We start from the raw sequence: 26,713 nt of genomic DNA, 5'->3' as shown, positions 1-26,713 counted from the left end.
CTCTGACCCAGGCTTCCAATCAAGCTGGGATATAGCGTAGAAAGAATTTCGTTGTACTGTACATCTGTATATGTAAATATGACAGATAAAGGCATTCTATGATGAGAAACCCTATATGATCAATATGTTTAATGCTCAGCCAGCCTTGAAGCACTGCTGAGATTGGATACCATGGATACACTGCAAAATTGTGTTATAATAGCTCCAAGGGACACGCAGGTGACACTCCATATTAATAAGCTGTTTAATAGGTCACATACTTTTGGCCACATAGTCTGTTTTGTAAAATACTTTAACTGGGTATATGTGTGCATAGACACTAAACTGACCAGCATTTTATGTGTCTACAATGTTATGTAAAACTTTTGACCATTTACAGAGGATTGTTAGTTTTGATTGCAGTGTAATGTACAGAAGGTTTTGGGTATAAAATGATGCTCTGTATTTTTCAGATGGATTTGTGTGTAAGGACTACAGGATGCTAAAAACAGAGACTAAATGTAATTTGTAACGTTACTGAGTCATGTTAATGCTTGATCTTGTGGGTGTTACGTGGACGTTACTGTGAACACGAGTACGGAGATGTGCGATGCTTACATTTTCAGTAAATCTGTGGTGGACTTTCATTTTCTGTAAGACATCCCACATCATTAATGGTAGTGAGTTTCTGTGCTGTCGAATCACTAACATGTTCTCCACATGCCCTTGCTTTTCTTATCCTGAAGTATTACCAAAATGTAATCTAAAAGAAAGCATTATTTTTGTATTTTGAATGGGGCTTGTAAAAATGTAAAATCATGTACTGATCGATGTTGCAAATCCTGCACTTATTTGGTGAGGGGACTGGTTCTAGTCCTGGTCCTCAGACCTGTTTGTGAAGTTTCCTCAGTTGCTTTATGTTTGCAATTTTTAGACGAGAAGTTAAAGTTCTGATCGATTTTACTGATAAGAGAATTATTTGTCATCAGTTGTTTGAGGTTTTTCCAGGGTAAAAACTAAAATAACTCAGCATTGATTATTAAAGGTGGTTTGATCAAGATTTAGACTAAACCTTTATTTCTGGTGATTAAGCTACTATAAAAGAACTAATCCAGCTGTTGATTTAATTTATGTTTTGTAACTAATAAGATTAAAAGGTGTGAAACATCAGTGGTAGTCTTTTTCTTTTAATAATATTAATGTTTGCCACTAGAGGTCTGTAGATTCATAACGTTTATTTATTCTCACTAGCCTCAGGTTCAAAGTGGGGGCCAGTGCTACATTACTGTTTAAAACGCCAGTTCATCACAGGGCAATTTAGAGAGGGTGTACCTGAAGGACAGGGAAAGAACATGTCAAACTTCTGACTGACAGCTCCCTACAGCACAGCAATAGACTTCCATATATCTTCAGCATTTAGCAGATGCCTTTATCCAAAGCGACTTACATTACATGGACAGTATACAGTCTGAGCAATCGAGGGTTAAGGGCCTTGCTCAGGGGCCCAACAGCAGCAACCTGGCAGTGGTGGGGCCTGAACAACGACCTTCTGATGACTAATCCAGTACCTTAACCACTAGGCTACAGTTTGCCTTTTATATTTTTTTTATTATATTTTTGGCTGGTTCTGGTTTGGCACTGTAGTCATAATTGAGATTTGTAACAAATGTAAAGTGCGTTACTCTAACGGTTTTATGGGCTAAGACAGACAAGAGGGGCTGACACACGCAGAGATGTAATAAAACTAAATATATTTATTAATAACAAAGACAAGGTAGATTACATGAAACAAGACAAATGAACACAAGACCTAAGCTAAATGCTAACACAAAACATGAACCTAAGCTAATCTAATAACACTAGACGAGACAGAACTAAACAAAGGCTAACAAACAAAGATTAACAGGAACAGGGACAAACTAGATATGAGCAGAACAAACCAAACAAACAGACCAGATAAGACGGACAGGAGCAAGGCAGAACAGAGTTCAGAAACAAAGTCCAAACAGGTAGCAGAATCATATGAAGCAAACCGAGTCACAGGAATAATCTCCAACTCTGTTTTCCAGCTCCCCTCTTAAATAGTGGGGCAGCTGGAGCTAATTAATCAAAGGGACCAATCAGGAACGGGGCGTGGCAGGAGACTGAAAATGAGAGGAGGGCGTGGCACACAAACAGTCCACATGCTCTGTGAGCTCAGGAGCTCTATAGGAGCACACAGAGGCTGGATTCCTGACAGTTACAAATTAAATGTATTATTATTACTATTATTATTATTATTAATTGACTGAAAAAAATTCTCTTTAACAGTATCAGAAAAAAACACAAACACATATAAGTTAAAACAAATTTATTAAAGTTTTTTTTTTGGATGGTCTTTTACCAAGAGATAAGTCCACAAGTCACATAATAGCTTCCAATCCAGGAGGTACAGCTAGACGGGCTGGGAGTGACTCAATAATGTCAAATGTATCTGGAGCCATGCTGACTGCAGTGCATCCCACAGCTGCTGGAGGGTGCGTGGAGGAGAATCTATACAGCGAACACGACGATTGAGGTGGTCCCACAGATGCTAAATTGGGTTTTGGGAAATTTAGGGGTCAGGGTAGTTCTTGGAAGTCTTGATCATGCTCTTCCTACCAATGTTGGACATTGTCGCATTATCTTGCTGGAAGATCCCATCCGCCCCAGGGAAGACGATCAGCATGTATGGGTGTACTTGATCCACAATGATGGATTCATACCCAAATCGGTTGATAGTGCCTAACACATGGGTGCATGGTCCCAGAAAATGCCACGCAAACATTCCCCTGACCATAACTCTGCCACCACCAGCTTGTGTTCTTCCAGCAATGGTTGCAGGGTGTTTGTTCTCTGATCTTTCTTACCTGACACGCCAACGTCTACCCGTTTAAGAGAGGGCAACCCTTTGCCAATTATTGGAGGTCCAATTCTGATACTGCCGGGAAAATTTAAGCCTTTTCTGCTGATGCAACTTCGTTAGCAGAGGTGCAAAGACCATTCATCTGCTTTAGGACCCCATATGCACTAGGGTTTGCTGAACTGTTGTTTTAGACACACGTCTGGTAGCCCCCTGGTTCATTTTGGTGGTGAGCTGCTTTACTGTAGCGTGTTGGTCTGCCCTCGCCCACCTTTGTAGCCGATGTTCACCTCTCACATGAATGGAACGTGGCGCTTCACAGTTTCCACGTTGCTTATTCGCAATGGGGCCATTTGTCCACTAACGATACACTTTACCACAGCAGCACATGAACAGTTCACAAACTGCTCAGTTTCAGAAATACTGCCACCCTTGGCCCAAAAGCCAATAATTACCCCTTTGTGCAACTCTGATAAATCGCTCCTTTTACCCATTACAGCAACAAGGGATACCCACCAAGCCAGCTCACGAAACATGACCTCCTACATGAGCTTTGTGCTGCAGCCGTTGAAAGTAGTAAGTGGTCATAATAATATGACTCGACAGTGTATTCCCCCCTTTAAAATAGGTCAGTGCCTGGTCCTGACTGGCACGACTTTAAATAACTGTCTGGGGGCATTGCAGAGATGGCAGTCAAGTAAACTGACTTGCCTTTATAGATTTGGTGTAACTTAGCCCCTTTAGTCAATTACTTTTAACCTAGTCTCTTTGGTTACTGGAGTTACGTGTTCAGACCATACAGGATTTATGAGGGTGACATCTCCCACTGACTCAAGCCCCTAGTGACCAAGCCTAGGGCGACAGTGGCAAGGAAAAACTACCTCTGAGTCAATAAAGGAAGAAACCTTGAAAGGAACCAAGAGTCACTAGGGGAGCCAGTCCTCCTCTGGCCAGTGTGGGGGTCTGAACAAAGACTAGGAATTAATCCCAAATGCCATTTTCCAACTGAAGAGCTCTTTTCTGATGTCTTGTTTGGATCTGTTCTGATCTTCAGTACAGTGCTGAATCTGTAAAACAGTAAAGTGCTCACAGCAGTTCATAGATTAAAACATAAGCACTTTTCTGCCTTTTGTTAAGAATGTACTCCTCTGTTGTCAGTGAGACTTCATCATCATCGTATGACAGCCAGAGATGGTCGGTCTGGCTGAAGCAGTCACATGTGTAATGTCCTGATGGAGATAGAAACAGCCTGAATTAGAATTAATGTGTTAAACAGATTACAAAGCCATGACATAAATATTTGAACAAATCTATATGTTTAAGCACACTTGTTTGTCCATACTGCATGTGCTAGTGTGTGAGAGATGTTACCTGAGTGTATGGTAGATCCATAATGATTCAGCACACTGATCAATGAATAACTGGCATATTGGTCCTAGAAAAAGTAGTCAACACATATAATACAGACACCCTGCAAATGTACATCCTTCTGTTTATATTTTCTAAGATTGCTTCTGTCCTATTTTCTACACAGATTTTAAAATTCTAGCTCTTATAGATATACTGTACAGTATATCTCTTATATATTTTAATTTCTTTCTGTCTGCCTCACCACTTCATGCCTGTCTGTTCTCTCCTCAGCTTTCCTGTATTCTACACAAAGATGGATGAAACACAGAAAGGTAATGGTAGCTAAGATAAGTTGCTCTACAGCCTGGAATCTTTAAATGTGATACTTTACAGAATTATTGATAAGCTGATATTAAGCAGTGCTGTAATGTGTGTTTTCAGTGGATGCACATTAAAATGTGTACAACCTTTAACCTGTAATCCATGGGTTCTCATCCTTTGGTCCATGGACTATTTGTGACACATGGATTTGCAACCTGCACTTAGGTACTGTAGCCCTATTGTAACTGAACAATAATGCATTTACACATCACATGATACCAGCTTTTGTCCACTTTGGTGGCCAAGCTAGCAAACAGAGGTTCATTCAGTGTTTCGTAACTGACTCACCTTGTGGTGTAACATCTTCATCCATGTTTTTATCTTCTTCTTGGACCCGTGTACTATAATAAAAATACGAAACTATTAGTCCTTTCATACTTAAAACCTAAAACATTATTGGAGCACCTTTACCATTTACTCTTGCAGCCATCAATCGGTAATTTAACAGGTTAAACCTATTCTCACAATCGCACAGTAAAGACTGTGTGATGTACGACAAATCCCACATAAAATGTCTTGGTAAACCCTAAGTTTTCAAACCTAGGCTTGCTCGGATGGTGCAGTATTCTATTATACTAGTCTACAACTAATGAGATCCAGATTCAAATCCCAGCAGTGCTACTGGCCAGCCGGGCTTCTACACAGACATGATTGGCTATGTCTAGGGGGTAACTGATGTCTTGACATGGATTGGTGCCTTGTCCAGGATATTCCTGCCTTGTGCCCAGTTTTTCTCAATGGAACTGGCCCTGCCACAACTTTTACATGTTGAAATGGTTAATGAAAATAAAATATATGAGATACAGTGTCTGTGTGTGTAACCTTTGCGTTGGCAGTCTCAGTTGTAAGTTTGGGTCAATCTTGACACTGTTGAGCTGTTTCTTTAGTTTAAAATTTGCCGAAAGCTTAAATCTCTTCAGCTGCAAGACCAGATACCTGCAGAGAGAAAGAGGGAGTAATAATTACTCACCAGCTGTTTTTGTGCTGCTCACTGTTAGCGTTAAAGCTCAGATAGACACACAGTGTATAAGCTTACCGGGGCAGTGTGTAAAATGTCCACCTGCAGCTGGCAGAAGTGCAGTCACAGACCCCACATCTGCATTTGATTTCTTCCTCGTCCTAGATAAGTACACACACACACATACATTTGTACTGTGATGCATTAGCAACCTGTCCACTGTGTACATGTAGAAACTTTCATGTCTATGTGGGTCACCTACCCTAAAAAAGAACTTAAGGCAATCTTTAACTGATCCATTTTCTAAAAGAGCCAGAGAGAGGTGATTGTAGTCCTCAGTTCTTCTTTTCTCAGCTCTACACCTGCATACATGCCCACACACACACACACACACACACACAATAAGTAGATTTGTAGTCTATAGATTAAAAAAAAAATGAAAGTCTGTGAGAATATTTTGTCAGTGGTTCTTACCCTCTGCATGTGATTATGCCTGTGATCTGAAAGCTAAAATTTGCTTTAACTGGGCAATCCGAGGCTCTGCTCCCTGCCCAGCTTACTGCATGCTCTATTTGTGTCAGACAGTGGAACATAAACTGGTGGGCATCCTAAACATGCAAAGATTTTACATATATGAGTACAGCATGTACCAACACACAACAGTACAACATATCATGAAGTTTCCAGTACAGGAAGGTGCCTTTAAGTATTTATTGCATAGACATTTCATGTTAATAGTAGCTTTGATCTGAGAAATTAACTTGCCAAATCAGTTGATTCACACCCTTGATCAAAATGATCCTGGCAAATTATGTGAAAAAGCATTTGGAAGTGAATACTTTTCTAAGGCACTGTAAGTATTTCTTGTGTATGATGTGTAATGGTTTCTCACATTCTGGTCGTCTGGTGTGAATTCGGGATTGGTGAGAGCAGCTTGATTAATCAACCTCAACATGAGAGCATCCTTAATATTCCAGTTGGAGCTCTCTCTCATCAACCACAGTCCAGCAAAACACCTGCAAAGGCACAAGACACACTTTAACAGTAACCATCTCTGATTTTACCCTCTGATTGCAGAGAAGCAAACCAAATAATTTTCTAATTATGGTAAATAAATAATAACTCAGGTCCAATGCACTAGTCCACAACTGCTGAGATCTGAGTTCGATTCTCAGCTGTATTTCTAACCGGTAGGTGACCTACACAGACATTATTGGCTATATCTTTTAGCAGCAATGGTTGAAGGGATTTTTCATTACTGCTGCAATTGTGGCCTCTGCTGGCTTGCCAAATGTGCCTGCACATAGATGGTGAATATTGGAAAGCATTGTGTGATAAATTGTAATTTCCTCTGCTGCTGAACCACCCCTGGCCTGACAGAGGAGAGCCATGAACTATCACATGCCCCCTCTGACAAGCATGCTGCAGCTTTACACCCACCAGGGCAGAAACGTCTTGCACCTGGTACATTGACTGACCAGATGAGACCACAGCTGCCAATCGTTACTGTTGGATGCCTGGCCAGGTTGATATCACAGCTAAGATTCTTACTTGATAGGACTAGCATATTAGTCTGTTGTGTCCCCAAAGAGTTTTAACATGTAACATGTGTTCTGCTACTACCTGCTCAGCTTGTTTGATGGATACTGTATCCCCTGTTTTATTTGCCACAGGAGCTGCGTGCAGAACTGCTCTGCACTAAACAAACACTGAACACTGGAATTCACATAGCAGCTATTTCCGAAATTTGTAAACCTGCAATAAACATGTAGATACAAACACAACGCTGATTGGGGTTCATATGCTGTATCAACCTATAAAACTACACACATGTAGACACAGTTGTAAATCCTACCCTCTGCTCCATAGCTGCTGCAGTCTGGTTAGGGAAAGACTGGGTGTGGGTGTTTCAGCCTCTTCGTTTTGGGCTTTATCCTCTTTCTCCACCCTAGACACAGGATTTACACTACAGCAGATTAGGGAAAGTGAGCCGCACTATATGACTGAACTAAATGCAGCTAGTTTCCATCTACAGCACTTTACCTTTCTGTATTGTTGGCCAATGTTTTTTCTTTTCCTGCTCCTGACATTTTCTTCTTCAGCTTAGAAAAACCACAAACACACAACAATTTATTTTATATACAAAAAGTTATTGTATTGGTGCAACATTATGCTGAGAAAAACTCATTTTTCAATTTCATCTTTATCATGATTTACCCGAGTAAAACATTTCATAAGAGTTCTGATGAACTTCCGACATCTGCCTGAGGTCTTTGGGGGATCAAGTTTCTTCTTTATTTGCTCCCTATTAGCAAAAAGAAACAACAGTTTATACCAGTGTTATATGTAAACAGTTTGGTGTAAACGTGTGCATTGTGTAATATTCAGAATCTGGTGTTGTATGTAGTATAAAGTATATATTGGTGCAATAAACAGTATGCATTGTTGCAATGTGAAATGTACATAGGAGTAAGAGTATTTCATATTTTATTAATAAACATGTACTGGGTCTAGAATGATATATGTCTGAGTAGATTAATTCTGTTGTTTTGATTTATATTCCTAATTGATCATTTCACCTTTACACTGATTTAATTATTGTGTTAACACAGCTGTATTATCAGTTTATGGATTGTTTCTTACTCTTCTGTAGTGCTGACAGTGTCCTCAACACATTCCGCTGGGCACACTTTATTATTCTGCTCATGAAAACACACAAATGTAATAATTAATACACATTTTACTGTCTAATAATCTAAATAATATATGTATTTTTGTCTTACCCGCTTAAAAATACGACACCAAGTTAAGCGAGGCATCGTGTATTAATTAAACTGTTTAAATGTATTAAACTACGTGGAGCTCTGCAGGTACAACACACTGAGTAATACACTGTAGTTACAGATGTGATAAACTGAACTCCTGAATTATGGAACAGCTGTCAAGAACTGTGTTACGTCATAGTAAGTCAGCGCCCGAGCAGCGCTAAGTGTCGCGCATGCGCGGTTTAACGTACCGTGAAGTCACATCAGGTACTGCATTTTGCTTCTGCGTTCATTTTTGTAAATACAGTAAATCATTCAAAATATCATTAAAACACATACCACAACGAACTTAAAGAGATTAGATGTGCACATATATACTCCCTTTTCACATAAATACAGTAAAATATGTGTTTGTATCCCATGCTATCAGTTGTGAGTACACAAGTTTATGAAAACGAGATTTTATATCTAGCTGGAATCCAAGAAAATGTAAGTAAGTAAAGAAGTTAATGTGCAGTAGCCGCAGAAATAGCCAGCGACAGCCACATGTTATTTTTTAGTAGTAGTACGCTTTGTTATTTCTTATTTATGACTAGACCATAAAATTGCATGAGCAAACTCAAGGTCATAATCACATTATATTGGAGGGACACGTCTAAATGTTTTAGAATGGTTGAAAAAGTGGAGCTGCAAGTAAAGTGTCTTACAGCTACAGGGTCCTGGGGATTTGTCCTCACCTCCTATCGGTAACTGTAAAGAATTTGACATGCTCTTTCTGTGTCCTTGTAAATTTACTTCAGGTGCTCTAGTTTCTTCCTACCACTGAAGCTGTAGAACCTGCATGTGCTTATTTCTGTACACCCTTCCTAATTATGATTTTAGGTAAGGCATCAGTTTGGGAAAGGCCCTTTACTGACCCTTCCTATGCCCACAGTGAGGTCTGGAACTACATGATTTAAGGAGTTTGGTGGGGAGCAACTTCAGCAGCCTGCACAGAGCACAGAACCTCAACCTTACTGAACACTTCTGGGAAAAATTTTAAAATTAATTGCGAGCCAGTGCTTTATATCCAGCATCAGCACCTGACTTTACAAACTTAATAGACACAAATTCCCACAAACACACCTCAAAATGGACGCTCTTGTATGTTCATGAGAGTGGGGCTAAATATATATGAATGGCCATGGTTTTGGGAAAGGATGGTCTGGTCTCTAAATACTTTATGCTAAACACTGAAGTTATTTTGGGACAAGGCTTTTTGATCCAGATTATATCACATTTACACTTTATTGTCACATTTTTGTTCTACAGAGGACATACACTTTTTCACTCAATAGGATATAATAAAAACAATTCAAAATGCTGATCATATCTATTGTGCATGAACCCTCAAGGCAGTGGTATTTGAACGAGCTGTTACCAGCAGTTTTGTGTCAAAAACAATTACAGTAAACTATAAAATAAAAATGTTCTAAAATCCATATTTTCACACAATACCTCCCAGTTATGTAACACAGTACATGGTACATAGACTTGATCATTTAGTATTTTGCTCAGTCATAAATCATGGCATGCCATTTGTGTCACTGTAAATAAATGCAAAAATGAGCTGCATAATGAAAAAAGGACAATATAAAGAATAAAATTTCTGTGAAAAGCTAAAATTTCTCAGAATGGTAGGAATGAAACTTGACAGCCACTTTATTAGAAACACCTGCACATCTCCACATTGATGTATTTATCCAATTAACCCATCATGTGGCAGCAGCACAGTACATAAAACTCAAACAGACAAAGTTAAAAAGCTTTAGTTCTTATCAAACTCAGAATAAAGAAACAACATGACCAGGGTGACTTTAAAAGTGGTGTGATTGTTGGTCTCAGAAGGGCTGGAAAGTGCATCAGTACATGCTGATGATCTAGAAATTCTATACACAACAGACTTTACAGAATGGTCCATGTGGGAAAACAGAAGGTCATCCAGTGAGTGGCAGTTCTGCAGAAAGGAACGTCTTGTTAATAAATAAGGTCAAAAGTGATGGAGCTGACAGGAAGGCTATGGTACATCAACTATTTTCACAACCACAATGAACAGAATGCACAACACATCAAACCTTGATTCTCCTCATCAAACCTTGAGAGTAACCAGTGAGAGTAAGTTATCTATTATCTATGCGCATCAATAACCACTGGTTCTTGTTATGGAGATGTTAATTATACATTTGTAACATTTGATTTCATACATCACTGATTTCACATATTTACTCTTCAGTTCTATGAACCACCTTTTGTTTCTTCAGTGACACAACCACATGTTAATTTGTGGCCATTTTTACAACTGGAAGTTTTTAGTCAAAAGGAAGCAAGTTAAGTCATTTTAAGAGTTCATAATCTCTGTAACTCAGACTGTTTGGTCATTGGTGGAGCTTCTTAAGGCATTTCTTTGGACGACATTCAACATCTCAGAAGGATTAGCTTTCCAGTGGAGCACGTAGGGGAATGCAGCCATCCATTTCCAAAGATTCAGGCCAACCCTCATATTTATTACTGCTTTTGATGTTCTTCATCCGCTGAAGGGGAAAAAATAAAATGAGAGCTAAAGTTAGAAACACGTTTATGAAAAAATGGGGGCTTTACCTTGAACATGTCAACCTTAAAAACAAATTACTTATAAAATGAAACAGCTGTTTGTTCTTTATATCTCTATTTATTCCTAGTTGACACTTTTGGGATGCAGCTATTAGCAACTATTGCTTAGCAAGTAGTTATTAGATCATTTGTACTCAGAAAATAACAAGTGCCCTTATTAGTCAGTAATTTTTTGTATTGTTTTATGTCCTGCACTACATGACTACAGTTATTAAAACACATAGACAAAATTTGGGCAAACACCCCCATTTTATCAAGTCAAGAGTGTAGAATCAGTTTAAATAATTTAATGCATTACATTTGCAAAGCTTATTGTTTAAATCATTTTTACTGGAACCAGCATTAAAAAGCCAAAAACAGCATACAGATGCTTAAACAAATATTACTGCAATTTCCTTCGGGGTCAATAAAGTGTTATCTTATCTTATCTTATTACAGGAAGATATTGTGTAGATGACCACTCAAACTGCTGGTTATAAGATATAATAATAAATATAATAAAATAATATTGTTCTATGTTCTATAATATTATAATTTAAGGTAAATTTTCCTACCTGCTCAAATGGGCTTTTGTTTTCTATTCCTTTGGCTCCCACAAACACCCAGCTGTCTCTGAATGCAAGTTCTTTTATTGCTGTGCTGCCCAGTTCTTCAAACAGTCGCCTTGTTTCGTCATTCATCCTGCATGTCACAGTCAATTAGCCATAAATTCCAAGACAATAAATTATATGGACAAATGTACATGGACATTCTATTTCAAAAACAAGGGCATATGAAATTACCACTGTTATAACAGGCTTTGGGGCACTCGAGTTGCCACGCTAGCCCACCGCGATCTGGAGTTTGAGTCTCAGGGGTGCTATCGGCCAGAAGGACATCTATACAGATATGATTGCCTATGTCTGATGGGAGGTGGGATGGCTGAACAGCCTAACTATTGGTAGGTGCAAGTTTCCAACCAGTGACAGCCTCTTCATTTACAGAAAACCATGTTACTCCCGGTCTTGTTCCTTCACTGGTGCCGATGCCTTGACCAGACAGTAGGGACTGCTGTTGCAGCGGCAAGAAGGTAACCCTCCATTAGGCTTGTCTATTGAGTACCCAGCTACTACTGTGGAACCACCAGCTGATTAGTATATTAAACTGCTGTGCCACCCAAGTACCGGCCAAATCATGTCCTTATGGACTTTCCTTTGACCTGAATAAAAAGAAGGGGTGTCTACATACTTTTGTGCATACACTTTATCATGAAGGCCATTACAAGACCAGTTAATTAAACGTTTAAAATGTGTGCAGTAGATTCATACTTAGTGGCCGGATCATCATATGATGCCACAAACACCAGAGTTCCTTCATGAAGAGGTCGCAGAAACTTGAGCAGATTATTCACATCTGTGAAGAAGAGTAAAGATGCTCATATCAGGTTTTAGGTTTTCACTGATTATGAATAACATAGAATGACATACAATAGATGCTTAGATGCTGTATTATGGAGAAAAAAACTGACCTCCTTCCCACATGTCAAAAAATTTTGTTTCTAAAACCTCTCCACTAACACCTAAAAAGAAAACAATGTTAATATCATACACAATAAATGTTATTTAGTTTAACCACAATAACAATTTGATTTTATATTATCAAACTTTCATGCCACTGCAGAAACCAATCAAACAAAAACAATCAAAACAGCTCAACCACCAATATAACACATGCTTTCTCTAAAATCAACACAAATGCCACTTTTAATGCCTACTGCAGTCTCAGAATGATTCAATCCCCTGCATAGGATCCCTCATGTCAGCACACACTGGCAAACCTACTTTGCAATGGGTCTTTAATTGGGTGTATAATTTGGAGTGCAACTGTAGTCATGTACAAAATGTAAAAATTACCATTTACTAAAGCGACATTCAATCCTCGGCCAACATTGTTCTTGATGCTGCTCATGAGCCTGAAAAAACAAGATGACTTATGTGAATTTACTGTAGCATACTAGTTTTTAACAATGTTAAGAAACATCAAGGTTAGACAGTAAGATAGCTGCTCAGAATATGTATTTAGTATAGAGAATTTAAGTACAGTGGTACCTTGTAACTCAACATCCCCTAAACTCAAAATCTTTGAAACTCAATGCCACCTCATCGAGAAATTTGTACCCTTAAACTCAGCATGTGTGCGACTGCTGCTTTGCTCAGTGCTTGGCTTGAGCGGTGCGGTAAAACGTCATGCAAACATAAGACGAATCTGCATGTGTGGAATAACCGTAAAATTCACTCTGAAAGCTCCACATGTATGTGTTCAGATGGATTTTTCTCCCGTTTCACTTTAAAACTTGTGTTACAGCTCAGGGTTCTGAGAAATTGTGAGAATCTGGTTTTCCGAGAGTCTAAAACAGCTGGATTTTTCTCCTGTTTCTTTTTTTAAACTTGTGTTATAGCTCGGGGTTCTGAGAAATTGTGAGAATCAGCTTTTCCAGTCTGAAACGCTTATCATTTAAAAAAAATAATGCAATGTATTAAAAGAATGACATAGAAACACTAAACCTCTCTTAATTATTACTGCTTATTTGTTCTTTCCACTAATTAAGAAGATTAAGAAAACAATAAATAAGTAAAGGTAAAGTGCAGGTATTGTGTTTTTGATTGATTTTTAACTGTTTTTAATTGTATTTCAGTGTTTTTATATTATATTTGTGTTATTTTCAGTGTATTAGTGTTAAAACCCCATTATTTTACATTAGCCTAAAATATACGCAGTTTCACGGGACCATGGAACGCATTAACAGGTTTCCCAAACATCCTTATGAGAAAAAATACCTTCAAACTCAATGCCTTTTAAACTCAACGCCACTCCCAAAACCAATTGACGTTTAGTTTCAAGGTACCACTGTATTTGTATTTAGTCCAAGGTGTATTTTAGAAGACAGTGACACCTTATGTCACTGCTTGTTGTTTTTAGACAGCTTAGATTAGAAATGTTAATGATGGTTATCTGAATTTGACAAAAAAGTCATTGTTTGATTAATGCTTTCGGTTAGACAGGTCCTTTAAAGTTGAAAAGTGATGTTTTATTTGATCTCACATCTCCACACACACACACAATGCACTACAGAGAGTTCAGACTGCTGATATGTAACACACCCTTTCCCTCCCTTAGTATGCATGCACCAGTTCTGTTTACAAACTCATTCAAAGAGTACAGAAGTTCTAATTAGAAAAAAAACCCCTCCTTACTCACTTATATTATTTAACTAACAGACAAAGAAACTATTACTCATTAAAATCACAAATTAAATAATGGACAAAGAAAATAATCCTCTTAAAAAATCTACAATAATGTTATCAGGAAAAGCTTTAATATAATGACTACATCTTTAGTGCAGCAGTAGCTCAGCGGTTTGGACTAGTACATATAAGGTGGACCCTAAACAAGGCCCTTAAATCTCAATTGATCTAACTGTATTCAGTCACAAATGGAAGTTGCTTTAGATAAATGTTTACTCTTTGATTAGCATGTTTTTCAGCATGTCTAATAGACTATTTGGTACAGATTGTATAAACTTTATGTTCTGAATACTGAACTGGATCTACTCATGGTGTTTATGTTCATCTTACTGTTCTACATTACTGCCATGTCTACTCTGTTACATTGCTGTTTTTAATGCAAGAAGACTTACTAAGCTTATTGGTTAACGCTTAATCATTGACTAATGGCCATCGGCTATCTAATAAAAAAAATCTGCATCCCTAATAGAGATAGCAGAAATTAGAAAGATGAAGAACATACTTTAAAAGGAAAAAGATAAAAATATAAATAGATTTACATTATATCCTCCAGACAGATCTTAGGACCGATAACATTTGCAGCTCCTGAAACCAAGCGGAATGCAAGATGCTTGGGAGGACATGGGGCTGAAAGGCCACACTTGTACTTGCGTAGTCTTGGTTCTAAAAAAAAAAAAAGGTAATTTAGAGTGTAATTTAACATCAAATGTAGCCATGAAAATAAAGAGTTTAAGGTCTTCATGTTCCTACCTTCAGTGATATCCTCTTTTCCACCTGTGGATAAGAAAATGGCACAAATAATAAGTAAAAAAACAAGATAGAGTAAAACATATCTAAATAAGTGAGATAAAAGCTGAAAGAGAAAACTTTGAAACAGAAAATGAGTATGAATTTAAGTAAGATATCTTACTGTTAAAAAGACACATACCTATGAAGGAAGTGGGTGCTAAAATATCACCTAGAGCTGCAACTAAAAAAAAAACAACTCAAAACTTTTCTGCAGAGCTAGATTTTGCTTATAATGAGATCTTTAGTGATAAATGATGCAGCAAATAAGCAAACAAACTAAATCATGTAGTTTTCAAAGAAGCAGGAATTTTTTTGTTAATAATTATTTAAACCCTACATAATATTGCTGATCTTCTGTATGACCAAAAGTGGGATTCAAAGATTAAACCACTGGGAACTCAATAACAACTCTTCATTTGCATCAGCTGTGACATGTTATATAAACACCACCCAGAGATTTAATAGTTCAAGGTGTGTTGCAACCATAGTGACAACTAATGACCTGTAACAAAATAGCTCATTTCATTGCACCAAAAGAGGAATGGGTATAAGAAGATTTCAAAGACCTTGAAAACTAAAATATCGTACGAAAGTTCCAAAATTTCATCCAGAAGCCTTAGCAATCTCATCCCTGTGTTACTGCAAAAGACTTACAGGATGACCTGATAAAGGCTGGGTAAAGTGTACTAGTGGCAACCATAAGAACACCATAAACAACTGAGGACTGTATGGCCAGACTATAAGAGACACGCTACTCTTGACCAGAAAGCACAGAAAGAAACTGAGCCTTAGTAATCCCAAGCACACCTCCAAATTAAATAAAGCATGGTTAAAATAATCATCCCCGGATTATCCTGGAGTAGTCTTCATATTAAAATTCCATAGATGGATAGACAAATGGACGGACGGACGGACGGACGGACGGACGGACGGACGGACGGACAGACAGACAGACAGACAGACAGACAGACAGACAGACAGACAGACATCAATGGAATACAAATATTCTTTGTAGTATTAAAAGAATGCAGTCACACAACAAAAGGTTGTTTGAAGCCGGTCAGGATGGGCAAATATTCCACAAGTGAAATAAGACTAAAGCAAACTTAGCATTCTCTGCACTTTGTGTGAGGAGAAAACAAGTTTGGATCCTCGCCCAGGCAAGGCTGTCACAGTTCCAGTTCTTTGGAACTGTTCATTACTGTACTAATCGTAAATACGGGTTTTTTAGGTGAAAAGGCCATTACCTGGCTTTTGAAGGGCAACACATTTACCACTTACCACTTATTCGAATTGTGTTTTTTTGTCGTTTATATATATATTAGGGCTGTCGAAGTTAACGCGATAATAACGCATTAACGCAATCTCAATTTAACGCGATTAAGATAAATAGTGCCATTAACGCAAATTCTAGTTCATGTTGAGACTTGACTGGTAAAACAAACGTTTTAATGTCGGACATGTCACCGTTTTTCATTTGCGGTTTGTTAACATAATGTAAAAGAGCGTCGTAGCATCTGCACTTGCATAATAAAGAAATAAATACACGCTATATTCACAAGTTGTCGGGAGCAGAACACTTTATTAACTTATTCTGTTACGGTAAAGAATACCGGACAGCTGAGTCAAGCACGTTGTCCATGAACTATGGAAGCCCCAAAGGGTCAAAACACACTCACTTCGTGTAGAAACGTCCATCAAACCATTGGATAGTATTACTGCCTAGTATGTGAGTGAATAAAACTCCCTTACAGTTTTCTCTTGTCCCAGCAGTTTTTAACATAAGTACATTTAGCATAAAATGTGTTCACCATTTTAATTGTAACATTTCACTTAAAAATCCTTGTTTTCTATAACATTTACACAGATTTTTTTTAATGCGATTAATCGCGATTAACTATATGAAATTCTGAGATTAATCGCGATTAAAAAATTTAATCGTTTGACAGCCCTAATATATATATATATACAGTGTATCACAAAAGTGAGTACACCCCTCACATTTCTGCAAATATTTCATTATATCTTTTCATGGGACAACACTATAGACATGAAACTTGTATATAACTTAGAGTAGTCAGTGTACAACTTGTATAGCAGTGTAGATTTACTGTCTTCTGAAAATAACTCAACACACAGCCATTAATGTCTAAATAGCTGGCAACATAAGTGAGTACACCCCACAGTGAACATGTCCAAATTGTGCCCAAATGTGTCATTGTCCCTCCCTGGTGTCATGTGTCAAGGTCCCAGGTGTAAATGGGGAGCAGGGCTGTTAAATTTGGTGTTTTGGGTACAATTCTCTCATACTGGCCACTGGATATTCAACATGGCACCTCATGGCAAAGAACTCTCTGAGGATGTGAGAAATAGAATTGTTGCTCTCCACAAAGATGGCCTGGGCTATAAGAAGATTGCTAACACCCTGAAACTGAGCTACAGCATGGTGGCCAAGGTCATACAGCGGTTTTCCAGGACAGGTTCCACTCGGAACAGGCTTCGCCAGGGTCGACCAAAGAAGTTGAGTCCACGTTTTCGGCGTCATATCCAGAGGTTGGCTTTAAAAAATAGGCACATAGGTGCTGCCAGCATTGCTGCAGAGGTTGAAGACGTGGGAGGTCAGCCTGTCAGTGCTCAGACCATACGCAGCACACTGCATCAACTCGGTCTGCATGGTCGTCATCCCAGAAGGAAGCTGACGCACAAGAAAGCCCGCAAACAGTTTGCTGAAGACAAGCAGTCCAAGAACATGGATTACTGGAATGCCCTGTGGTCTGACGAGACCAAGATAAACTTGTTTGGCTCAGATGGTGTCCAGCATGTGTGGCGGCGCCCTGGTGAGAAGTACCAAGACAACTGTATCTTGCCTACAGTCAAGCATGGTGGTGGTAGCATCATGGTCTTGGGCTGCATGAGTGTTGCTGGCACTGGGGAGCTGCAGTTCATTGAGGGAAACATGAATTCCAACATGTACTGTGACATTCTGAAACAGAGCATGATCCCCTCCCTTCGAAAACTGGGCCTCATGGCAGTTTTCCAACAGGATAACGACCCCAAACACAACCTCCAAGATGACAACTGCCTTGCTGAGGAAGCTGAAGGTAAAGGTGATGGACTAAACCCAAATGAGCACCTGTGGCGCATCCTCAAGTGGAAGGTGGAGGAGTTCAACGTGTCTAACATCCACCAGCTCCGTGATGTCATCATGGAGGAGTGGAAGAGGATTCCAGTAGCAACCTGTGCAGCTCTGGTGAATTCCATGCCCAGGAGGGTTAAGGCAGTGCTGGATAATAATGGTGGTCACACAAAATATTGACACTTTGGGCACAATTTGGACATGTTCACTGTGGGGTGTACTCACTTATGTTGCCAGCCATTTAGACATTAATGGCTGTGTGTTGAGTTATTTTCAGAAGACAGTAAATCTACACTGCTATACAAGTTGTACACTGACTACTCTAAGTTATATCCAAGTTTTATTTCTATAGTGTTGTCCCATGAAAAGATATAATAAAATATTTGCAGAAATGTGAGGGGTGTACTCACTTTTGTGATACACTGTATATATAGCTACAGCATGGTGGCCAAGGTCATACAGCGGTTTTCCAGGACAGGTTCCACTCGGAACAGGCTTCGCCAGGGTCGACCAAAGAAGTTGAGTCCACGTGTTCGGCGTCATATCCAGAGGTTGGCTTTAAAAAATAGACACATGAGTGCTGCCAGCATTGCTGCAGAGGTTGAAGACATGGGAGGTCAGCCTGTCAGTGCTCAGACCATACGCCGCACACTGCATCAACTCGGTCTGCATGGTCGTCATCCCAGAAGGAAGCTGACGCACAAGAAAGGCAGCAAACAATTTGCTGAAGACAAGCAGTCCAAGAACATGGATTACTGGAATGCCCTGTGGTCTGACGAGACCAAGATAAACTTGTTTGGCTCAGATGGTGTCCAGCATGTGTGGCGGCGCCCTGGTGAGAAGTACCAAGACAGCTGTATCTTGCCTACAGTCAAGCATGGTGGTGGTAGCATCATGGTCTTGGGCTGCATGAGTGTTGCTGGCACTGGGGAGCTGCAGTTCATTGAGGGAAACATGAATTCCAACATGTACTGTGACATTCTGAAACAGAGCATGATCCCCTCCCTTCGAAAACTGGGCCTCATGGCAGTTTTCCAACAGGATAACGACCCCAAACACAACCTCCAAGATGACAACTGCCTTGCTGAGGAAGCTGAAGGTAAAGGTGATGGACTAAACCCAATTGAGCACCTGTGGCGCATCCTCAAGTGGAAGGTGGAGGAGTTCAAGGTGTCTAACATCCACCAGCTCCGTGATGTCATCATGGAGGAGTGGAAGAGGATTCCAGTAGCAACCTGTGCAGCTCTGGTGAATTCCATGCCCAGGAGGGTTAAGGCAGTGCTGGATAATAATGGTGGTCACACAAAATATTGACACTTTGGGCACAATTTGGACATGTTCACTGTGGGGTGTACTCACTTATGTTGCCAGCTATTTAGACATTAATGGCTGTGTGTTGAGTTATTTTAAGAAGACAGTAAATCTACACTGCTATACAAGTTGTACACTGACTACTCTAAGTTATATCCAAGTTTTATTTCTATAGTGTTGTCCCATGAAAAGATATAATGAAATATTTGCAGAAATGTGAGGGGTGTACTCACTTTTGTGATACACTGTATATATATATATATATATATATATATATATATATATGCTTGCACAATGCTTACCAGTAAACAGCATGTTCAACACAGAGCTTCCATCTCCTCCAATAACAGAACTTGCAAGAAGCCAAGTCAAACCCACAAGGAGTACAACAGCAACAACACGCAGTGGTCCTACAAGGTTTTAGAGAAGGACAGCACAAACGAGAATACACTTAATACAGAAACTCTGTTTTATTATTTGAATTACATTAAAATTGTTTTAAATATAAAAAACAAATCGCATTTGTCATTTTTAATGAAACCACAACTAACTGACTGAAATTGTTATCCATGTTGATGAGCAGTATTTTTACAGCATTTACAGCTCCTTACATGATGAATGGTCCATTATGTGCTCAGTTGATTGGTTCCACCGAGCAACCATACAACCATCAAACATTGTAACCATAACTTCAACAGGTAGAATGTTGGTTTTAGTATTTTCTTTACTCTTTGATCTCTTTTGTTTACTCTTTTGTTTAACCTTTTAAATTTTGCAGACGTACATACGGCACCGCCTGCATTTGTTGTTAAAAAAAACTTTTGTCGTTAGTGGAATGTTAATTTAACATCTATGTTAACATTAGTTTCAGTATAAAGTTGTGGAGGGACCTAGCTAATACTATGCTATGTGAGCAATGCTATACAGGCAATTCTAGTCGCTAAAATGTATCAATAGGTCAGAATAAAGACCCTTTATTTGCATTAATTTACATTTACACGTAAATAAACCATTAGGAGTTAGCAATAGCGATCTGTCTAACAAGCTCAGTGACACTAGTGCTCAAGTTGGGTGACAAAAAGACAAAAGCTCACTGAAAATCAAGTAGTTAATAAATAAAGTAAAGTCAGTACAAGACACACTCACAATAAAAAAAGATGAACACTAACAGACTAGCATTCTCTAGAAGCCACAATATATAAGACCTAAAATGCACTCACTAAAACACTGGCTCAAACAAGTACTTGCTAAAAAACCAGCAGTTATTTAAACACTAACACAAACTTAAAGACTAGCAGTAAACTGGTGCACAAATTATATTAATGCTCACAAATAAAAAAGTGCTTTTTATAAGATATAAATACTACCACACACTATAAAATGACCAGCACTCACTAAATGATTAGCACTACCAGACATAAGGCGGGTCTGTTTTGCATAAAAGCCCAATGCAGTGTGGTACTATAAATTTACATCCCATAAATCACCCATGATACTTTCTGAAACAGGCACCACCCAAAATGAATTCTGTAAATTTGTATTAATATTAGATACCTGCTTGTAAAATGTCTATTTAAAATTTTCTTCTAATTACCGTGGCCTTCAGAAAAGCTTAGAACATTGAAATGGAAACATCCTTACTACTTCCCCTCTGAGCATTTTAGTATACACTGATCAGCCATAACATTACAACATAACCTTGTTTCTCACTGTCTATTTTATCAGCTCCACTTACCATATCGGAGCACTTTGTAGCTACAATTACTGACTGCAGTCCATCGGTTTCTCTGCATGCTTTTTTAGCCCCCTTTCATGCTGTTCTTCAATGGCCAGGAACCCCAGAGGGCCACTACAGAGCAGGTATTATTTGGGTGGTGAATCATTCTCAGCACTGCAGTGACACTGACATGGTGGTGGTGTGTTAGTGTGTGTTGTGCTGGTATGAGTGGATCAGACACAGCAGCGCTGATGGAGTTTTTAAACACCTCACTGAGAATAGTCCACCAACCAAAAACATCTAGCAAACAGTGCCCTGTGGGCAGCATCTTGTGACCACTGATGAAGGTCTAGAAGACCAACTCAAACAGCAGCAATAGATGAGCGATCATCTCTAACTTTACATCTACAAGGTGAACCAACTAGGTAGTCAGTGTCACTTTAGTGCTGAGAATGAATCACCACCTAAACAATACCTACTCTGTGGTGGTCCTGTTGAAGAACAGGGTGAAAGCAGGCTAAAAAGGTATGTAGAGAAATAGATGGACTACAGTCAGCAACTGTAGAACTACAAAGTGCTTCTATATAGTAAGTGGAGCTGATAAAAGGAACAGCGAGTGTAGAAACAAGGCGGTGGTTTTAATGTTGTGGCTGATCAGTGTATAACAGCAGGTAAAGAATAGGTAAAAGTTTTTTGATAGCATTGCCATCAGACAGTCACTGTCTGTTTATGCTGTTTGTTTAAGCCTTTGTGTGAGAGTGTGTGCACAGGTGCACAAATAATTTGAATTTCCTGCTTCACACTTTCACATTAAGCTGGCAGCCCCCATCTGTGCCTGCTTCATGGTTAATTTATAAATGAATTATAAATTAAAAATTTCTAGATTTAGAAATGAATGCTCGCACTCTGGTTCGGTGGAGTTCTAGAGTCTTAGTTATAGGCTCTGGAACCAAATACTTTTTTAGGGACTTTTTTCACAGTTTTTTTGGAATTACTTTGATCAGAGAGTAATGTCCTTGTAATAACTTTAAGGTGGTTTGACTATGATGTAGGCTTTAAAGTTAATTACATTTAGAATAAACTTGCCTATCAGTCAAATTTGAACTGGTTAATTGAGATACCAAGAGGACAGCTTTCTTACAATGTAAAATGCATGTTGGATACATCAAATAAATACTTTTATGTTTAATAATATGTGCTTTACCTGAGCTTTTGAGTAAAAATATTTTGCTTTTATGATTTAAACTAATTCAGTACAACAGGTCTACTTTACTGAGTAGTATGTGACTGGTGATTGTGGTAGTTCTGCAAGCTGCTCAGAAACCATGTTCCTAAAAAAAAGGGTAAAATTTGGGTTCGTCAAGAGGCACATATTTCTGGTTAATTTTAGCACTAACTGTAGTACTGAATCGTTTTGACAGTATAATACAAATAAATTGTTAAGAGATCAATACACTTGGCTATTACAGTGCCTAACATGATGTTTGATAGATTAAAAATAATAATCCAGGGTAGAGTTTGATTATTTGTGCTTGGGCCTTTGGTTCCAGTCAAGCATTCAAACGCTACTCTTTGCTATTACTAACCCTAACCCTAGATTCAATACAAATTGTTAGCCGAATTTGGTGTGGAAGAACCTGCCTGACCTGGACAAAGGCCTGACCTTATATTTGTCCAACTACTTTAGAATGAATTGGAACATATTACAAGCAGACTGGATTGACTAACATCAGTGCTAAACCGAGGTTAATCCCTGCAACAAAGTGTTGACCATATATTGTGATTAAGTTTACAGTCCAGTGCTTCTCAATCCTGGTTCAGTAATATCCCTGCCCTGACTGGTTCTCCATGAAGCTGTCTGATGTGGTTGCACTGGGTGTGTAAGAGAGGGGTAAATATTAGAACATCAGGGCAGGTGTAATAAAAGACCAGGCTTTGTAAACACTTCTGATCTGAAGAATTAAAGTAGGCAGCAGAAATACAGATTATATTTTTTTTGGTTCAAATACGGTGTACACAACAATAAATACACACACACACACACACACACACACACACACACACACACACACACACACACACACCTGTTAGTCTCATGGTTGATGCGCTGCAAAAGCTGAACACAAAATGGTCACTTTGATGTGTCTTCTGTTTGAAAGAAGAAAACAGAAATTACATACAGAATACAAAATACATACACTAGCATGTGTTTCTAGACATAGTAATACATGTGTTTACCCGTCCTAAGAGGTGCCCGAGGCACCAAATAACAAAAGCTCTTTGTTATTGTATAAAGGAACTTAAAGTATTTTCACTTCAGTGTTTTATTTCACACTTGACTACATTTAAAAACAAATCCTGTGCACATCACTCATCTAATCATATATATTTAGTGTTAAACAGCTTCTATCAAAATGCATCATTAAATTCTGTTCATGTTATTTATTTGAAGTTTACGTGTAATGAGGAAAGATTAGTGATTACACTAATCACATTTTGACATCATTATGGGAAAAACAGAAATAATGTAATTCTGATTGTAAAACTAATTAAAAATTTAGATTTACATTTACAAAAATTAGCTTTTATACTTTTACACCTCTGATTTGTGCGCTCTTACACACAGCCAAGGACAAACAGAATAATGATTACCGAGTACAGGGACAAACTGGCCTTAAGTACCTGTTTTAAGTGTGTGGAACGCTTAGAGAGAGTAAAATGGTGAACAAATATGATATATATACTCTTCTGGAAAACACTGTCCAAGACAAAACCAGCAAAACTAGAGACTTAAAACAGGGATCACTGGTCAGACCCAACCCCACCAGTCAGACCCAACCCCATTAAACACCCCCGGAAAAACTGGAATGTTAATAGCAAGCTCTAAGTAAAACACTTATACAGGGAACTTAATTATGCCATGTCAAATATTTAGTAGGCCATTTTGTTTTCAAAGTGTAACATTTCGCAATGTGTGCCTTTCTTGTGAATAATAACTTGTAGTTCCTAGAACAACCTGTACATGTTTTGACAAGTTTGGTGTGAAGGAATTCTAGTGGTCCACACAGAACCCTGATGTTAACGCTGTTGAACAGAACAACTTAGATAGACTGGAGCGCTGATTGCTGACCATTCCTTCTTACAGATGCTATTGTGACAAAAAGAGCACATATTTCCAGACAGATTACAGCATTTTGTGAAAAGCCTTCACAGAAGAATGGCTGCTGTGATATATGCAAAGAGGCCAACTCCACATTGCTCCACATGCCCATGGTATTGCAAAGAGATGTCCAATAAACTTATTGTGTAGTGTCCACATATTTTTGGCTTTATAGTGTATTTTATTTACATTATTAATCTGTTTGTATTCAAATGTGTGTGTGTGTGTGTATTTACATTATATGGACAAAATTATGAAGTGACATCCCTTTGAATTTTTTAATTTCAGCCACAACAACTAACAGGTAGGGAAGGTTCTTTCCTGTTCCAGCATTACTGTGGCCCTGTGCACAAAGCAAGGTCTAAAGTGACATGGTTTAAAGAAACTCCAGAGTCCTGATCTTGGTCCTACTGAACAGCTTTGGAATAAAGCGGAGCATCAACGTCTTGTTAGAAGCCTTCTCAGAGAGTGGCTGTTGTTCTAGCTGAAAAGATCAATTCATTCTATTTATAGTGTAGTTCAACCATTTGTTTTTGAAATGGGATGTCCAACAAGTTCAGGGTCAGGTGTTCAAATACTTGACCATATAGTGTTAGAGTGTGTGTGTGTGTGTGTGTGTGTGTGTGTGTGTGTGTGTGTGTGTGTGTGTGTGTGTGTGTGTGTGTGTGTGTGTGTGTGTGTGTGTGTGTGTGTGTGTGTATTAGTGCATATAAATATATGTCCTCACCCTTCTTTAAGTTTGAAATAATTCTGAAGAATTGTTCCTGAAATGATTCATGACCTAGTAGGGTATATGGTTTCTGATAATATCAATCAAATCTGTGTTTCAGATGTAACACAATTCCGTGTTTAAAAGCCAGAGGAATCTAAACAAACCAGCTGCTCCAGCTGCTCCAGCAGGTAAAACCAAAAAAGTGAAGAAGAAAAAAAAATCTAATACATTACAAAATGCTATGTGGTGTGATCATATCATATTTCTAATAAGGAGATGGGTTGGCAATAAAATGTGTTATTTGTACAAATTATATTCTTTATTAGAGAGTGGGGTGAGGTGGAATGTTGGTGGGACCATGTTTCATAAACACAAATAACTTAAGTTTGTACAAAAGTCTCCAAAACTTTGTGGTAACACGTTTGTAATGTTAAACAAAAGTACAGTTTTAAGTAGCAAGGTAGAAGCATTAATACTTTTAAGTAGTACGCAAATAAGCCGTTTACATGAAGATTTACTAAACATAAATTTGATAATAAAATTATGTGCTGATTAACATGCTTGTCAGAATTGTACTGCTTTTTACCTGAGCTACGAAATGTCACTGATTCCTAAACTGGTCTTAGCAGGTCTAAATTTTTGCTAGATGTAAAAACTAAGAAAGTACTTTATATGGGAACTGATTAAAATCCTCCAGCTGTGTTTATACTGTAAAAGTGAATCTGCATGACCGTGGATTTTGGAGCAGAGCGGCTGCCGTGGTTACAAGGCAACACCTAGAGACACAATATGCAATCTACACATCATACACACACTGCACACTCGGAGTCACATTATGCATAGATCAGTGAAACTGAATGCGTCCCGTTTCCACACCAAATGTATCTCGCTAAAAACAAAATCGCTTTAGCATTAGTTAAATGTCACTAGCAAGAAATGAAGTGTTACATTACCGTTGATGGAATGAATTAGCTGGTCAGGAAGTTTCCATGAAAGAAACTTAAGTGCATGCGGACAATTTTCTCAATGCAAAAGCAACAACAGACACAGCACACATGATCTAAACCTCTCCTAACGACTGTGCTACTGATTACACCATCCCACTCACACAGAGCAAATTTCTGATCATGAGCTAAATACACAATGTGCCCTATCAGGTACTGAGAAGGAAACAAATAAACACCAGAAATACAACATCGCGACTGAAATAGCCTGCCGTTAGTTCCGGTTTGAGTGGTAGAGAAACCACGTGACACAATCTGTCAGGGCTCCACATTACCGTCAGCGGTTCATCGCTTTTCTCTACACGGGCATTTTTACTAAGTGGTTTTCACAGAACTTTAGGTTAAAAGTCTCTAAAAAAGTAATTTAGCAAACCAATTATTCAATTACACTAGAATTCTGTCTTTTTCTCTTGATAACTTTATTAAATAGTTTCTTTCCAGCAAACATACATGAACACAACGTTGTATTTAGGTTCTGAATAAGTTAGTACCAACATTTCATGACATCCTCTTATTTACAACCTCGCAAATATCTTACATTTAGGTTGGTCACAACATTGTGTCTACTTCATTGGTTGTTGGCCACATTACCAACAAATTCAGTTCTGGCAACATGTCTTTATAAATTGTGCTGCTT

The 26,713-nt window shown here is 38.5% G+C and overlaps 1 protein-coding gene and 1 long non-coding RNA gene across 2 annotated transcripts; both read right to left on the bottom strand.

Moving 5' to 3' along the window:
- Positions 1–7,420: 7,420 nt before the first annotated feature.
- On the bottom strand, positions 7,421–7,855 carry LOC134333446 (uncharacterized). Its single transcript, XR_010015383.1, has 3 exons — positions 7,767–7,855; positions 7,593–7,651; positions 7,421–7,497 (listed from the first exon to the last, which is right to left on the bottom strand). It is a non-coding gene; the product is annotated as an uncharacterized LOC134333446 (long non-coding RNA).
- A 2,104-nt stretch (positions 7,856–9,959) lies between these two features.
- On the bottom strand, positions 9,960–26,289 carry fam3a (FAM3 metabolism regulating signaling molecule A). The gene is made up of 10 exons (XM_063015136.1): positions 26,026–26,289; positions 23,285–23,348; positions 19,786–19,893; positions 14,998–15,021; positions 14,787–14,910; positions 12,856–12,914; positions 12,471–12,521; positions 12,271–12,355; positions 11,518–11,644; positions 9,960–10,884 (listed from the first exon to the last, which is right to left on the bottom strand). The coding sequence occupies exons 2-10, from the start codon at positions 23,295–23,297 to the stop codon at positions 10,786–10,788; spliced, it is 690 nt and encodes a 229-aa protein (XP_062871206.1). The 5' UTR covers positions 23,298–23,348; positions 26,026–26,289; the 3' UTR covers positions 9,960–10,785.
- Positions 26,290–26,713: the final 424 nt, after the last annotated feature.

The sequence above is a fragment of the Trichomycterus rosablanca genome, chromosome 19, assembly GCF_030014385.1.
Source record: "Trichomycterus rosablanca isolate fTriRos1 chromosome 19, fTriRos1.hap1, whole genome shotgun sequence".
Classification (NCBI taxonomy): Eukaryota; Metazoa; Chordata; class Actinopteri; order Siluriformes; family Trichomycteridae; genus Trichomycterus; species Trichomycterus rosablanca.
Note: the sequence above shows the minus strand (reverse complement) of the source record. Positions and strands in the feature narration are given on the sequence as shown.

Coding starts and splice junctions, on each gene's coding strand:
- fam3a (XM_063015136.1), bottom strand. Junction 14,911..14,997: donor AAAAGAGGATATCACTGAAG/GTAGGAACATGA, acceptor TTTTTTTTTTAG/AACCAAGACTACGCAAGTAC. Junction 12,915..14,786: donor ATCTGTCTGGAGGATATAAT/GTAAATCTATTT, acceptor TTGTTTTTTCAG/GCTCATGAGCAGCATCAAGA.